Genomic DNA, 17,128 nt, shown 5'->3' on the forward strand with positions numbered 1-17,128 from the left:
AATGGATCATAGACCTAAATGTGGGAACTAAAACTATAAAACTCTTAGAAGAAAACATAGGTGACCTGGGATTGCAAAGTCTCCTTGGATATGTCACCAAAACCCAAGCAACAAAAGGTCACATAATGTATGATTCCATTTGTATGAAATGTCCATAGTAGGCAAATCTTTAGAGGCAGAAAGTAGATTAATGGTTGCTTAGGGCTGGGAAGATCGGGGGGAAGATGGAGGGATACTGCTAAATGATACAGGGCTTCTTTCGGAGTGATAAAAATGTTCTAAAATTGATTATGATGATGGTTGTATAACTATCAATATACCAAAAAACCACATTGAATTGTACACTTAAAAATTTTAATGTTTATTTATTTTTGACAGAGAGAGAGACAGACAGACAGAGCATGAGTGAGGGAGGGGCAGAGAGAGAGGGAGACACAGAATCCAAGGCTCCGAGCTGTCAGCACAGAGCCCGATGTGGGGCTCAAACTCACGGACTGCGAGATCATGACCTGAGTTGAAGTCAGACGTTCAATGGACTGAGCCACCCAGGCGCCCCTTGAATTGTACACTTTAAATGGGCAAATTGTATAGCATGCAAGGTATAGCTCAATAAAGCTGTTAGAAAATATCTGAAAGACACACATGTGAAAAGCAGCACCGAATAGTGGTCAAAGCCCTCATTTGAGAACCAGAGATATCAGTTGAATTTCGGGTCTTGCTAGTGTGGAATCTTGAGCAAATAGCAATATATATCCCTGAGCCTGTTTTTCTCATCTTTAAATTGCATGTAATAATAATTCTTTTTTCAAAGGGGCTATTATGAATAGTAATTGAGGTCACATATACAAAGTGCTGATTTAGCGTACAGCCTAGCACATGGTAAGCACTCAATAATGTTAGCTCTTTAAAAAAAAAAAAGATATGTGGGCCTGTAGGTAGTAACTTAAAAATAGTAACATATTGTTGTAAATGTTATATAAAATTATTCATATGTAAACTTAATAAACAGAGCGCTTCCAAATAGGCAGGCCCACTTTAAGACACTCAAAAAGAAAAATCACAACTCCACTTCAGGTCTTTAGATAATCACAGAGACTGGACTTACTTTCCTACCTAAACAACTAGAAATCCAGACAAAATATAAGAAATAATAATTTCCAGACATTATATAACAGCACAAGACTACAATCCCTGAGTAAAGGTAAACCAGCAAGATGAGTCTACAATTTTATCAACTTACTGCCTGGGGGCAATTTACAGGCTGCAGAACAGGAGAGGGAATCCATCACCCAGTGGTCCCACTGAGTTGAGAAGATAAAGAACAAAGTTCAGGAAATCCAAGGTGGATAGAACTTGTGGTACAGAGGGAAGATGAGGGAACGTCTCAGAAAGAGAGCTCCAGAGATCTGCAGAGGCCAAATTAACCCTAGACTAAAGGCTATTCTGATACTGCCTAACAAAGCTTAAAGGCAAGCTCCCAAAAAATCCAAAGTCAACAGCATGCCAGAACAAGGTAAAGGAACACAACAAAAGCCAGAACTCAACAAGTTATAACGTCCTATCTCCAACCAAAAATTACCAGGTATACAAAGAAACAGAAATATGTCCCATAGGCAGTAAAAAAATTAATCAATAGAAATAGACCCAGAGGGGCACTTGGGTGGCTTAGTCAGTTGAGCGTCTGACTTCAGCTCAGGTCATGATCTTGTGGTTCATGGGTTCAAGACCCACATGGGCTCACTGCTGTCAGCCTGTCAGCACAGAGCCCACTTCAGATCCTCTGTCCCCCTCTCTCTGTCCCTCCCTGGCTTGTACTCTCCCAAAGAATAAATAAATAATTTTTTTTTAATTTTTTTTTTAACGTTTATTTATTTTTGAGACAGGGAGAGACAGCATGAATGGGGGAGGGTCAGAGAGAGAGGGAGACACAGAATCAGAAACAGGCTCCAGGCTCTGAGCTGTCAGCACAGAGCCTGATGCGGAGCTCGAACTCATGGACCGCGAGATCATGACCTGAGCTGAAGTCGGACGCCCAACCGACTGAGCCACCCAGGCGCCCCAAATAAATAATTTTTAAAAAGAAACAGACCCAGAAATGACAGAAATGATGGAATTAATAGACAAGGAAGTTACAGTAGCTATTATAAATACTCTCCGTATATTTAAATGGGACTTCTAGAAATGAAAAATACAACGAAATATGAATGGGATTAATAGCAGCTTAGACACTGCAGAAGAAAAGATCAGAAAATTTGAAGATATAACAATAGACACTATCCAAAAGGAAACACAGAAAGAAAAAAGATAAGGGAAAAAATTAACAGAGCCTCAATGAGAAGTGGGCAAATATCAAGCAATCTGATATGTGCATAATTGGAGTCCTAAAAAGAAATTAGAGAAGGGACAGAAAAGATGTTTGAAAAAAAATAATGGCTGATTAATTTCCAAGTTAGAGGAAAATTAAATCTACAGACTCAAGAATTTCAACAAACCCCAAGCAAGAGAAAACACAGATGAGTGTTTTATCATCTCACTTTATAGGTAAGGAAACTAAGACAGAGGCAGGGACTCGTACCAAGTCACATAATTACTTAGTAGCAGAGCCTGGGGTGAACCCAGCTTTCCTGACTCAGATCCAGGGCCCTTTCCACTATGTTGCAGAGGAATAACACGATCTGACTTACAATAAGTCACCTGGCTGCAGTATGCATAATCTGAGTGTGTGGAGGGTGGAGGGGGCAAGGGCAGAAGGAGGAGCCTGTTGTACTAATCTCAGTGTGAGATGGGTGATATTTTGTACCTAAGTAGGAAGGTGATGAAAAACTGTCAGGGTGAAGCTATACATATATTTTTTATATATTTATTCTTGAGAGAGAGAGAGAAAGGGGAGGGGCAGAAAGAGAGGGAAAGAGAGAATCCCAAGGAGGCTCCACACTGTCAGCACAGAGCCCAATGCAGGGCTCAAGGTCAAAAACTGTGAGATCATGACCTGAGCCAAAGTCAGACACTTAACCAACTGAACCACCCAGGTGCCCCCAAGAAGCTATATTTTAAAAGCAGAATTGGTGGGTTTGCTGATGGACTGAATGTACTGATAGAAAAAGAGAAGAACGCAGGATGACTTTATTTTCTGACTTGAGCAACTAGCAAGGGAAAAGACATTTACTGTAATCAAGAAAACAGAGGGAGGAAGAGTTGGGGAGGGGAGTCAGGAATTTTGTTTTGTACATGCTGAGTTTGAGATGTCTTCGGACATGTAAGTCAAATATGCAGTTACTGCATATTCCTGTCTTAAATTCAAGGAAGAGGTTGTGGCCAGTGATATGGAAAGATCATAAATGTGGTAGACAAATGACTCAAGTTTGGGAAGTTCTAGGTGACATGATTCTCAAGAATCTTTACATATGAAAAAATTGTGATTCAGGAAATACTGTGTATCAGAGTTGGTTCTTCTGGATGACTGGGTACAAAATTTGTCCCACTCAAAATTTTCTCCCTCATATTAGTTATAATGGATTTCCTTTTTTCCCTCACTTAGGTTCAGTTTGTGCCTTTCCGAGTGACTTTATGGTTTGATTATAGTTTTGAAGCTTTCAATATTATTCAGTTTCTTCAAAGTTTGGCTTTGGTTATACTGTTCTTTGAATATCACCAAAGACTCTCTTTTTAAAATTGTGGGAGCGGGTCACCTGGTGGAGCGTCTGACTTGATATGGGCTCAGGTCAGAATCTCACGGTTGTGGGATCAAGCCCTGCCTCAGGCTACCTGCTGAGCTTGGAGTCTGCTTGGGATTCTCTCCCTCTCCCTCTCTCTTCCCCTCCCCCAGCTACTTGGCGCTCACTCCCTCTCTCTCTCTCTCTCTCTCTCTCTCTCTCTCTCAAAATAAATAAATAAATAAAACTTTTAAAAAATTGTGTTCCAGAGTTATCAACTTTAAGAATAATCCTTATGTCATGGGATCTACCTGGCCATGACACAAGGAATCCAGAAGGCATAGTCTTTCTACTCCATTTACCTTCTGTTTAAGTGTCTCCTGTAACTTTTAAAGCCAAATGACTCCTCTCTCTACCCTCCCTAAACCATATTTCTGCTAACTGTCCGGGGGAAGAATAATAGAGTCTGTTTAATCTGCAAGTCTGTGGTTCTTTAAACATTACAGTAAGTCTCCATTTGACCTGAAAACCTCTTGTTGTAGTTGCTGTTATTGTTCATAGAAGATGAAGCAAAATGTTTGCCAAGCAATTCTAGTTCATACATTTCACTGATAATTCCACTTTTGACTCATTCTTTAGTAATACAGTACCTGGAACCATGAAGGTGTTTATTCTAGCATTATATAAAATACTGTATTTCAAACTTCTAAGATGCATAGTTTAATATTGTGAAATCTGAATGTTTCTTATAATTCTGTTGGCCTGGCGCTGACACAGTTACGATCGCTTGTGTAGTGTGAATCGTGTTGTTATTCCCGGTAACATGACTAGCATAAGTCAATAAGAATTCTTAAGGAAGCATAACTCTCATGCTTCCTTAAGAATTCAAGTCCTCGGGGCGCCTGGGTGGCGCAGTCGGTTAAGCGTCCGACTTCAGCCAGGTCACGATCTCGCGGTCCGTGAGTTCGAGCCCCGTGTCAGGCTCTGTCTGGGCTGATGGCTCGGAGCCTGGAGCCTGTTTCCGATTCTGCGTCTCCCTCTCTCTCTGCCCCTCCCCCGTTCATGCTCTGTCTCTCTCTGTCCCAAAAATAAATAAAAAACGTTGAAAAAAAAAATTAAAAAAAAAAAAAAGAATTCAAGTCCTGGCTACTTCCATTGACACCTTCCGGTAAGACCAGAAATACCAATGTCAGTAATTGCAAAAAGGTGTCAGCATCTTTTTTTTTTAATGTTTATTTATTTTTGAGAAAGAGAAAGAGTGTGAGCAGGCAAGGGGCAGAGAGAGAGGGAGACACAGAATCAGAAGCAGGCTCTAGGCTTTGAGGTGCAGCACAGGCCCAATGCGGGGCTCAAACTCATGACCAACGAGATCATGACCTGAGCCAAAGTCGGACACTTAACTGACTGAGCCATCCAGGTGCCCCAAAAGGTGTCAGCATCTTAAATGACAATCCTGTAGCAAACAGTGGAGCCTCCTTTAAAGAAATGCTGCATCCCTGAATGCTTTGATGCCACTGAGGCTGATACTGGATATTAAAACCCAACATCAATACTCTGAACCAAAAAGTGATTTGGAAGACTTGCACTTTAATTGTGAAGAAGTTTTAGGATCATTTTGAACAACATGATAGCCTATTCTCCTTTTTTTATGTATGCACAAGAGTAAAATATAAAATCTATGACTAAAGAAGTTTAAGGCAGAACTTCCAATATAAATAAAATTAAAAATCTATTCAATGATCTGTATCTTATCATAGTGTGACTGATACAGAAAACAATGTGTGTTCCAACCTGTAGCATCTTAGATTTAACAAAATTCCAAAGCAAATAACTGGAAACAATCTAAATGTCCAACAATTGAAGGATAATCAAATAAATTGAATAAATAAATAATGGGATATTATCATTACAAATCACATTTTCCAATCTTTTTTATTTTGATGATAGCGTCATTGAGATATAATCCACTTACCATAAAATTCACCCATGTAAAGTGTACAATCCAATCGTTTTTAGTATATTCATAGAATTGTGGAACTATCACTACAACCAACTTCAGAAGCTTTTCATCATTTCAAAAAGAAATCCCGCACTCTTTAGCTATCGTCCTCCCCCAGCCCTAAAGCAATCACTAATCTACTTTCTGTCTCTATAAATTTGTATATTCTGGACATTTCATATAAATGGAATCATATATTATATGGTCTTTGGGAATGGACCCTTTCACTTAGCATAACACTTTCAAAGTTCATCCATGTTGGGGCACCATGATGGCTCAGTCGGTTAAGCATCCGACTTCAGCTCAGGTCGTGCTCTTGCAGTCTGTGAGTTTGAGCCCCACATCAGGCTCTGTGCTGATAGCTCAGAGCCTGGAACCTGCTTCAGATTCTGTGTCTCCCTCTCTCTCTGCCCCTCCCCAGTTCACCCTCTGTCTCTCCCTTTCTCTCTCAAAAATAAATTTTAAAAAAATTTAGAAAAAAGGTTCATCCATGTTGTAGCAGCTGTCAGTAGTTCATTCCTTTTTATGACGGTGTAATATTCCACTGTATGGATAGATCACATCTTGCCTGTTCTTTCATCAGTTGATAGGCATTTGGGTTGATTACATCTTTTGACTATTATGAATAATGTTTCTGTGAACATTCATGCATAAGTTTGTGTGAGGACATATGTCTTCAGTTCTCTTGCATATATACCTAGGAGTAGAATTGCTGGAATATATATATATGGGAATTCTATGTTTAAGTTTATGAGGAACTACTAGACTATTTTCCAAAGTGACTGCACCTTTTTACATTCCTACCAACAGTGTATGAGCATTCTGGTTTCTCCACATCCTTGCTAACACATGTTATTATCTGACTTTTTGATATGGCCATCCTACTGGATACAGAGTAGTGACTCATTGTAGCTTTGATTTGCATTTCCCGAGTGGCTAATGATGTTGAGCACCTTTTCATGTGTTTATTGGCCATCTGCATATCTTCTTTGGAGAAAAGTCTATTCAGACCCTTTGTCCATTTTTAATTGGGTTATTTATCTTTTTATTATTGAGTTATAAGAGTTCTTTATATAATCTATATACAAATTCCTTGCCAAATATATGATTTGTAAATATTTTCTCCCATTCCTTGGGTTATCTTTCACTTTTCTGAGAGTGCCTTGTAAAGCACCAGTTTTAAAAATTTTAATTAACCCCAATTTATCTATTTTTTCTTTTGTAGCCTGTGTTTTGGTGTCATATATAAGAATCCATTACCAAATCCAAGGTGACAAAGATTTTGTTCTATGTTTTCTGCAAGGAGTTTAATGGTTTCAGCTCTTAGCATTTAAGTTTTTGATCCATTTTGAGTTCATTTTTGCATGTGAGGTATGTGAGGACTATATACATTTTGTATATGAGGAATATATACACTTTTGTATGTGAAGAAAGTGTCCAAGCTCATTCTTTCACATGTGGCTACCAGTTGTCCCAGCACCATTTGTCAAAAAGTCTATTCTTTCCCTATTTCACCCCTGAATTTGAAACCCTTATCTTCACACTCCTGTTAAAAATAAATTCACTATAGTGGGGTGCCTGGGTGGCCCAATTGGTTAGGCATCCAACTCTTGATCTCAGCTCAAGTCTTAATCTCAGGGTCATGAGTTCAAGCCCCACATTCAGCTCTATGCTGGACATGGAGTCTACTTTAAAAAAATAAAATAAAATAAAAATAAATTCACTATAGACACATGGTTTGTTTCTGGACTCCCAGTTCTATTTCATTGATCTATAGGTTTATCCTTTTGCTACTACCACACTGTCTTGATTATTGTTGCTTTGCAGTAAGTTTTGAAATTGAGAAGTGCGAATCCTCCACCTTGGTTCTTCTTTTTCAAGGTTGTTTTGACTATTCTGGGTCACTTGAATTTCCATATGAATTTTAGGATCAAATTGTCAATTTCTGCATAAAATGGCAGCTTGGATTTTGAAAACGGTTGCATTAAATCTGTAGATCAGCTTGGGGAAGCACTGACATCATAACAATATTAAATCTTCCTATCTGTGAACATGGGATGTCTTTCCTTTTATCCAATCCTTTTTAATGTACTAGAGGAATAATATGATGTAGCTATGTCACCAGGAAAATAGAAATGATATTCTTTGGTTATGGGATAATGGATAATTTTTATTTTATTTTTAAACATTTCTGTATTTTCCCATTTGTCAACAAAGAATATCTTTTATATAACCAGAAAGAAGTTATTTTTAAAGGAAAATATTCTTTAATAAAATACACTTACACTTAAAGTACTTTATAAACATGGAATATGCTTGGAAATGAAAATGCTTGAAAGATTTTTCAAAATTCATGAACATACCAATCTTTATTCTTGGTCATTTCTTCATCAGAATTTACTGATTGTATGCTGTATGGCAAATACTGCACTAGATCCTGAGTGTACTGTTTTTTTTTTTCAAAGTTTATTTATTTTTGAGAGAGAGAGAGAGAGAGAGAGAGACGGAGCATGAGTGGGATGGGGCAGAGAGAGAGAGCGAGAGACACAGAATCTGAAGCAGGGTCCAGGCTCTGAGCTGTCAGCACAGAGCCTGACATGGGGCTTGAACCCATAAATTGTAAGATCATGACCCGAGCTGAAGTCGGACACTCAACCAACTGAGCCACCCAGGCACCCCCTGAGTGTACTGTTTAAACAAAATAAGCATAATTCCTACCCTCATGAAGCTACAACTAGTGGGAGACTGACAATGAACAGGCAAACAAGGTAGGAAATAGAAATGCAATTACAAGTTGTAAAGAGTACTTTGGAAGAAAGCCCTTGGTACTATGACAGAGGATATTGGTGGGGAAGAGCTAACCTTTGATACAGTGGTCAGGAAAGCTCTCTCTAAGACACCAACATTTCAGCTGAGGCTTGGCAACTAGATACAAAGGTAAATGGTGGTTTTTAATATTTGTCAAATGTTCAAGATGGTTTCTTAAAACTTAAAGGTAAAAATAAGAAGCTTTACAATTCCAAAGGGAAATTAATCTCAACAAATAGAGTAACCCCACCACCTCCTATACCACGATAAATAGGGTCCAAAAAATTCAATACCATAAAATGTGGGGTTAAGTCATCGTAGTTAATGAAATGCACCAGAAGAGCCTGCTGTGGTCCCACTATACAGTCCCAATCCTACCCTGTCCAAGCTGCAATTTGGCTCCACCTAACAGTAGTTGTCAGTTCCAGCTTAACTATCCATGGGGATTATTCTGGGTCCTGGTGGCAGGCTGGAAGTTCCTGGGCAGAGGCAGCAATTCCAGGAATCTCCAGTTAGCTGGTGCTTTTTTTGTCAGCCTGCTAAGGAAGCTTGGGCCAAGAGAATATTGAAGATTCAAAGCCCTACCCTTTACTTCCCTCTTCCTGAGGTGGTGTGCCCTGACGTTTCCCCTCCTGGTCTCAATCTATCTTCCACTAGCCTTCCTCTAAACATGAGACCTCCAGCCCACTCCTGTTTGAGAATGAGAGTTAAGCAAAGGACCAAAGCCAATATAGTTGAATGAGGGTTACCATGGAAGTTTTATTATATGTTTTGGTTGCTTCTTGCCTACTCAATATCCATTCCCTGCTCTTAGTAACAGAACTCAGATTTTGTTTAGGAGGCAATGTGACTAATCAAATTAGATGCTTCCTTGAACTCTACTGAAAGTCACCATGGTAAGGTGATATAGTTTGACCAATAAGATTTCAATTAAGGGATTTGAGAAAGCTCTGCCTTAATGATATATGCTCTACTCATTTCATCTTCCTTTTGTACCTTCCTGCCTGGAACCTGGACATGAGGCTGGAGACAGGGCAATCATTTTTTAAGACTATGAGATAACCATGAGGATGAATATTTTATATCAAGAATAGCGATGTAGAGAGATAGAAGGAAGCTGGGCATTAATGCCATTGTGGAATGGCTGTCCCAGCCTGAATGAACCACCTCCGGACCTCTAGGTAAGAAAGTCTGTACTTATTTGACTGTAGTTCGTTTTCCATTATATACAGCCAACTGAAATCCTAACAGATACAGTGGTGTACTATGAACATAAACTTAACATCTTTTAAAGAATCCAAGATTTTTAAGGTCTTAATGTAGAAAGTCCAACTCTCATGTTTATAAAAGAGAAAATTCACAGCATTCCACTCCTTATCATCTACTGTTGAGTGGTCAGTAAAGGTCATTAAACAAAGGGAGCACAAAGGAGCAACTTCAGAGAGGGAGTCATTTAATGCCACCTAACTTCATTAACCCCATTTCCCATGCCACATCAAATAAACATATATTCCAGGTAAAACTGTGCTTGCTATGTAAACATACTTCTAGAGAAGATCCTTGGTGCCTCGTTTCAATGAGATTGCCATCCCTGAACTCCTCCTCTTAAATGGGAATTTTGTCATAGCATAAAATAACTTCAAGAGCAACTCTGCCCACAGGCAAAATTATGGCTTAGGGTTCATTATTGCACACACCTTTCATCTTTCAAGCAGATATATTAAAATGATATGACTCAAGGAATGATACAGTTTTTTCCACTTTTGCCTTAGTAGGTTTCTACTTTAATATGAAATCTCCTCTTTACTACCCCCTTACATACAATGCCTCATCCTCCAAAACAAAATCCTCAAATTATGCCTCCAGAATTCATTATCTTTTGGGGTAGAGACAGCCACCATTTAAAATAATATGAGCAGGGGCACCTGGGTGGCTCAGTCGGTTAAGTGACCGACTTCGGCTTAGGTCATGAACTCACAGTTTGTGGGTTCAAGCCCTGCATTGGGCTCTGTGCTGACAGCTCAGAGCCTGGAGCCTGCTTCAGATTCTGTGTCTCCCTTTCTCTCTGTACCCCCCCCCTCAAAATCAAACATTAAAATTTTTTTTTAAAAATGAACATTTGTACAAAAAGCGTAGTTCAGATAAAGCAACATACTAATAGGCCAAATCAAAGGAAGGAAAGGAGAGAATTCTACTAGCGTTCTACATACACCCTTGCCCATGTGAAATTAAACTCTTTGTGCATCCTAATGTGAAGAATGTAGACTGTTTTTTATTATTGTAAATAACACAATGGCCATTTGAGTAGGAAATTCAAGTAGGCTTTTCAAGTAGGAAAAAAATCTACACTATATGATGAAATTTTTTATCACAGAACCAAAACAGGGAAAGACTTCCAGATGAAAATCTATGTGGGGTTAACTGGAATTACATTTCCCCCCCCCCCATTTCAGAATAGAATTACTCCACAAAGTTTTCTGGTATCTTTCTCAATGGTTCCTAATGAAACTCTAGAAAAGTAATAAAATTCAACCAAGAATTATCATAATTGAATGGGGTCCCAAATAAATTATGTTTTTAATTGCCAAAATCTTACATGTCAAATTACCTGATTCAGAGATCTTATAAAAATTGGGGGGTGGGGGTGGAAATTCCCCACTCTTTTTTTCTCTAAGTAGGCAAGGGTAATCAGCAGGAGGCAGCAGGGCTTTTTAGAGATCTTTACTATTACCAAGACAAAGGCTAAACTAACATGTCATATACAACTTAGGTGGACTTCTTCCTAGAAGGCAATTCAAATTTCAGCGTGAAAGGTCTTCAGTGCCGTATGTCAACCTTTCAAAGAAGCATACCACAAGACATTACACTGCCTTCTTCACCATCATTGTATGATAAGTGATAAAAAATGTGGGCAGAAGTAATCATTTCGCCAACCCCTGCGGCTTGAAGCCTCAACACAGCTTCTATACGGAATCTAGAAGCAAACACAGGGAGCGTTATGAGTGGTCACTCAGAGGTGTCCTGACACCCCACTCACCTGGTTAGCTTCTGGAGCTGAGGTATGGGGTCGGGTCTATATTACAGACTCACCTCTAAACCCCCAATTTGTGCCTACGCACTTGGTTCCCCTCAGGCTAACAGGTTTAAATCAGTACTGGGTGGCAAGCTATGTCCATTCTGTGGGTTCCCCAGTTTGGAACACAGAGGCTCTGCAGCACCCGAAAGTTCTTCGCAGCTTGTTTTCACGTCCAAAGCTGTCACTGGGAGCACATCCCTATCCTGGTCTGGCCCCAGGGCTGTCCACTGAGCAGCCGGACTGATCGCTCTCTGGTGCCAAAGCATCTTGACACCCAGGAGCCCGAGACTGCAGAGCAACCCCTCTGACGTGGGACAAGCGGCCAGAACTCCTCTCCCCACAGGCACGAACGCTCCACGACCCGGGAAGGACTTGCATCCTAAAGAGATGTCTCCCGACGCCCAGACAAAGACAGCGCTGGGAAAAGTTGGACCAACTAGCACCACCAGAAGGCGAGCGGATCAGCCCCTAGGCTTCAGTGGGTGAGCCAGCGATGCGCTCTCAGAGTCGCCGCCAACTTTCCCCGTGAGCTTCTGAGCAACTTGCTGGAAGTTGGGGAGAGGGGGCAGAGGAAGGGTCGGAGAGGCTGGTCGCGCGCCCCAGCCCGTTCCGCGTACCTCCCCGAGTACCTGCTAATGTATCCGTCGCCGTCGCCGTCGCAAGTCTGGAAGAGGCGCCGCATCCGCTCCTCCTCGCCAGTGCTGGATGTGTCGCTGCTGCTGCTGCCGCCGCCTCCGCCGCTGCTGCCACCGCCGCTGGCGCTCCCCGCCGCCGCCATCATGCGCCCGCTGCCTGCTCGGGAAGAGGAGGACGCGCGGCCGCGGGAGGAATCCGCGAGGCGCAAAAGCGGCTCGCAGCCCCGAACCTGCCTGACAACGGAGCATGCCCAGTGGCCGCCGGGGCGCTCCGGGCGCGGGATTCCAGCTCTCCGGGTTTTGCCCGGGCTGGGAAGATGGGCGCCCTGCAATCGCGGGAGTAGGCACCTCAGCGGAGAGGAAGGAGGGGAAGGTGGATCGTGGAGTCGGGGAGCCAGGGATGGCGAGGGGACGCGAGGGGACGCGAGGGGGGGCAGAGTACACAGGAGGTCTCCTGGAAGGGTGTCAACTCCGTGCATCCAACCTTGACGCGGGCCCTCGACACTTGGGGACTCAAGCAGAAGGGAGTGTGCTCCCGGCGGAACTCCTCCAACCGCCCAGAGTCGTGGATTTCTTTTCAGGAAAAAGATAAACACTCCCGTTTTGCAAACTCAGAGCGGTTCTTCTGGTCCCAGGCTGCAAGACTGCGCTGGATTCTGAACCCATAGCCCCAGATGAGACCCTTTAATGTCTAGGGTTTTGTGCATTTTTAACACCTGTCAAGAAATCTGACCCTCCTTAACTCCAGCTGATCGTCAACACTATACTGGAAATAATCTGCTCTCCTGTGTGGCATTGTGAACGTTTGGTCCATTTCTGGAAACAGCTCCTGACCTGACGTCACCAGAATTTGGCCCAACAGTTTTAATAACATCAAAAGCGAACATAATAGATGGTCTCATTTGACCCACACTACACACCTGAAAGATATCTCTTTATTATCAGCCCTGTGTTTTAGGAGGTAGGTAACTACTCCATATAGTATCTTGATTATAAAATAAGATAGTATATTTTGATACCTACTAAGCACTTAATAACTGTTAGCTCTCATTATCCCCAATTTACAGATAAGAAAACCAAGGCACCCAGACTTGCTTTAAGGTTCCAGGCTTAGTGTCAGGGCAGAGGCAAGCCCAGGCAAGCAGTCTAACTCCAGAGCAGGAGGCCTTAAACACGACAGTATCCTTCCACCACAGCAGAAAAGGAACCACAATGAACCAATTTGTGGTTTAGGGAATGACTCATTATTCTGTCCCAGACTTTCTGCCAGAGGTCTGAGAATTCCTGTGGTAGTTTTAAAACACATCTGCAGATTCTTTGGTGCACCTCTCATCAGGAGGTGGAGACTGTTTGCCTTCCCTTGAACCTGAGTGGGCCTTTGTGATTCTCTTGACTTCTGAGGCTGGTTTAGAAAAGACACTACAAATTCCATTTGACTCCCTCACTTGGGACAGGGACCTTGGAAGCCCTGAACTGCCCTGAAAGAAATTTGTCCACACTAAGCTTCCATGCTGGAGAGACTGTGTAAAGACAGAAAGAGATGTCCAAGGAGCCTAGGACGTTCCAGTCTTCTCAGCCCAGGTGCCAGATACAAGTGAATGAGAGAGCCTTCAGATGATGCTAGACCTAGACACTGAAACTGCATTAGAGACCCTGAGCAAACACTGTCCAACTGAGCCCTGACAACCCCCAGAGATAAGATGGCAATAATTAAAGGATTGTTGTGGTTTTAAGCCACTAAGTTTTGAGGTCATTTGTCATGCAGCAATAGAACCAGAAGATATCCATATGTCTTGGAATTGTCTGCCAGGTCAGAAGGAAACTGTTTTTGCTCTCTTCTCGCCCTTCTGTGCCCCATCCACTCCATCCGACTTCAGTTCTTTTTAATTCTGTTAAGTTCCCAGGACTTCAGGGCACTTATAATTTGTACATTGAATAAAATGTCATCTTAGAAAAATTCTGTCAGTATATCCAACAGTATTTGCTAAAAGATGCTACTCTCAACACAAATACTCCTGTCTACAATAGAGCAAGGAACAATGTTCAAGTGTCTAAAAAATAAATGAATATTTAGAATCTTTTTCTCATTTTTCACAGAATAAAACTTTTATTACTGTCTGAGAATACAGCCAGACAGGAGTTGTTACCCTCAAATCCTCCTAGACAATTGATGGTTTGGGGGCAAAAAAAAAAAAAAAAGAAAAGAAAAGAAAAAAAAAGGGCATTTTTCTAAATACACATGTACGGAGGGTCTGGAAACCAAAGGATTTTCCAGGATTTGACTAGATCTCTTTATAACCACACTTCATTTTTACAGAAAGTAGAGTGTAAACCTCAACCAATTATATTTCAAAGCAAAGAATGTTTTTCTCCTGGGAGAATATGTGCATGACAGCTCTGGAGGTTTAAATTTAAACCATCTTGAATTAAATCTGAACACACAAAAAAGTGGATCTTGACAAATTTCTTAAGCAACATTATGCTCATGCTTGGGTAATTCAGAAATGGCTGAACAGATAGGTTCAACCTTCCAGAAAAGAATTTGCTTCTGAGCTAATATGAAGCATATGAAATTTCAGCTGAAAAGGTTACTAGGAGAGGGAGAAATTTGTAAGACATTGAAAATAGAGATGCCAGATGAATATAAAGATGATAAATGTAAAGTAGGAGCTTGGAATGAGAGCAATACCCATGGCCATAAATCTAACAGTACTGGTTATGTCATAATTCTAAAGGTTTTATGTATTTATCCAAGATGAGTACATAGCTCAACATCGTCCTTATCCAGTTTTTTTTTCTTCTCAGATTCCTTTTGGTTATAATAACACTTCACATTTATGTCATACATTTCAAAATACACCATGTATATTATAAGACATACTGTCCTTTATGTCCAAAGTTACCAGTTATAACAAATAAAACCATTGCAGAGTTGTGAAAACTTGATTACCTGGTGCTTGCCATTCCAAATTCTCTTTACCTAAACTAGGACCACATGTTAGAGTTGGAATGAGGACACACTCACACACCTGCCCTGGTGCCCTCTACCCACCCTTCTCTCTCTAAGGTGTTTTTATGAGCCCAGCTAAGTTCCTATATCCCTCAAAAAGCCTTCCTTTACTTCCCCAGGTCACAATGATGTCCCAGAGCTCTCTTAGCTTGAAGCACACATTTTGAGGACAGAATCATATAGTTTAATGGTGATTTGCCTTCCCTACCCACATTACCAATTATTTATTAATAAATGAGGTTGTAAATTCCTGAGAGAAAACAGTAAGGTAGAGTTGAGGGAGCTCAATGAACATTTATTGAGCCCTTATCACAAATCAGTAAGTACTGATTTAAATGTTTAAATACCTTATTTAATGCTATAGAGTGGGGAAAGTACTTATCATCCCTATTTATGGGGTGGAGGGAGGTAAGTGAAGAGGAGTAAATCCAAAAAATTAATAGCAGTGTGCCCAAGTAAAGAGTCAGTTCCCGATGGACTGACAGCTGAAGGTTGTTTTCTGACAGTACTCTTAGAAGCTGGGCAATAAGTCCTTTCTTTCTTTTTTTTAATATTTATTTATTTATTTATTTATTTATTTATTTATTTGGTAGGGGGAGGGGAAGAGGGAGAGGGAGAGACAGAATCCCAAGCAGGATCTGCACTGCCAGCACAGAGCCCAACACGGGGCTCGAACTCATGAACTGTGAGATCATGACCCAAGCCAAGATTCAGAGTCAGACACTTACCTGACTGAGCCACCCAGGTGCCCCAACAAGTCCTTTCTTGGAGGGAGAACTGTGTGGTACATTCCCTTTTTAATCACAGGTCACTTCTTGAGCCATTGGATCTACTCCTTCATATATATTTGGGGAGCCTCTCCTCCAAGATTCTGGTGAGCCTCTCTTTCAGGGGGAATCTTAGAAGAGGAAGTTTAGTGGGAAAATTATAATAGCCACCACTGCTTTAGGTCCTAGGGTCCCAAATGCTACTCATTGTCCCTTTCCTCCACTAGCAAGTCAGATCTCCTCACCCTCAAGAGCTGGCCTAGGCTGTTTACTGGGTGACACAACCCAGATTCTCATCTCTGATTGCTGCACTTGTTCATTTACTGTTAAACTGAAGGGAGAACAAAGAGGTATAAACCTATTCCTCTTTGCCTCTATTATGTAATTGTAGCACTGCCTCTTCTTGATGATCAATGTCAATTACCTCAGCCAAGATAATGACTCTTCTTGCCTGCTGCTGTCTGTATCCCTTGATGGAAGTGGTCTTCCATTGGAGAACAGACCTCGTAACCCTGCAGAGGCAAGAGCTTTGGGGACAAGAGGCACAAATTTCCCAATTGGATAATTTCCCAATAGTGAGTTGAGGCAAGTGTGGTCATTCCTGCTTCTACCTTTTGGTTTCTAGACCCATGGAAACCTCTTATTGGAGATGCAGCACTATATGAAGTCTTTGGTTCAACATATATACTGAGCTCTGGAAGGTGGTTCACCATCCTCATAAAGTATCACCTTCAAGATGACAAATTAGCTGTGCTTCTAGGGGGCTGTTCTACTCTTTCCAGCAGCTTCTTGTGGTGCAGTATGTAGTACGACCAGTGGGTGGAAAATAAAAACACTAATTCAAAAAAGATATATGTACTTCTATGTTTATTGCAACATTGTTTGCAATAGCCAAGATATGGAAGCAAACCAAGTGTTTATTGATAAATGAATGGATAAGGAAGATGTGGTGTATATACACAATAGAATATTACTCAACCACAACAAAGAATGAGATCTTGACATTAGTGACAACATGGATGGACCTAGAGGGTATTATGCCAAGTGAAATAAATCAGACAGAGAAGGATAAATTGATTTCACTTATATGTGTAATCTAAAAATCAAAGAACTATTTGTTTGTTCATTGATTTTGTTTTTTAGATTAGACTCATAAATTCAGAAAACAAATTGGTAGTTG

At 41.0% G+C, this 17,128-nt stretch overlaps 1 protein-coding gene across 1 annotated transcript in view; it reads right to left on the reverse strand.

Annotated features, from left to right (window-relative positions):
* LOC125935263 (uncharacterized) overlaps window positions 1–12,650 on the reverse strand; it is a 117,992-nt gene extending 105,342 nt beyond the window's left edge. The window contains exon 1 of the mRNA XM_049648900.1: window positions 12,166–12,650. Within this exon, the coding sequence (XP_049504857.1) occupies window positions 12,166–12,650 (485 nt within the window). The remainder of the gene's footprint in view (window positions 1–12,165) is intronic.
* Between the last annotated feature and the right edge of the window lie 4,478 nt (window positions 12,651–17,128).

This window comes from Panthera uncia (assembly GCF_023721935.1).
Source record: "Panthera uncia isolate 11264 chromosome A1 unlocalized genomic scaffold, Puncia_PCG_1.0 HiC_scaffold_17, whole genome shotgun sequence".
In the NCBI taxonomy this organism is placed as follows: Eukaryota; Metazoa; Chordata; class Mammalia; order Carnivora; family Felidae; genus Panthera; species Panthera uncia.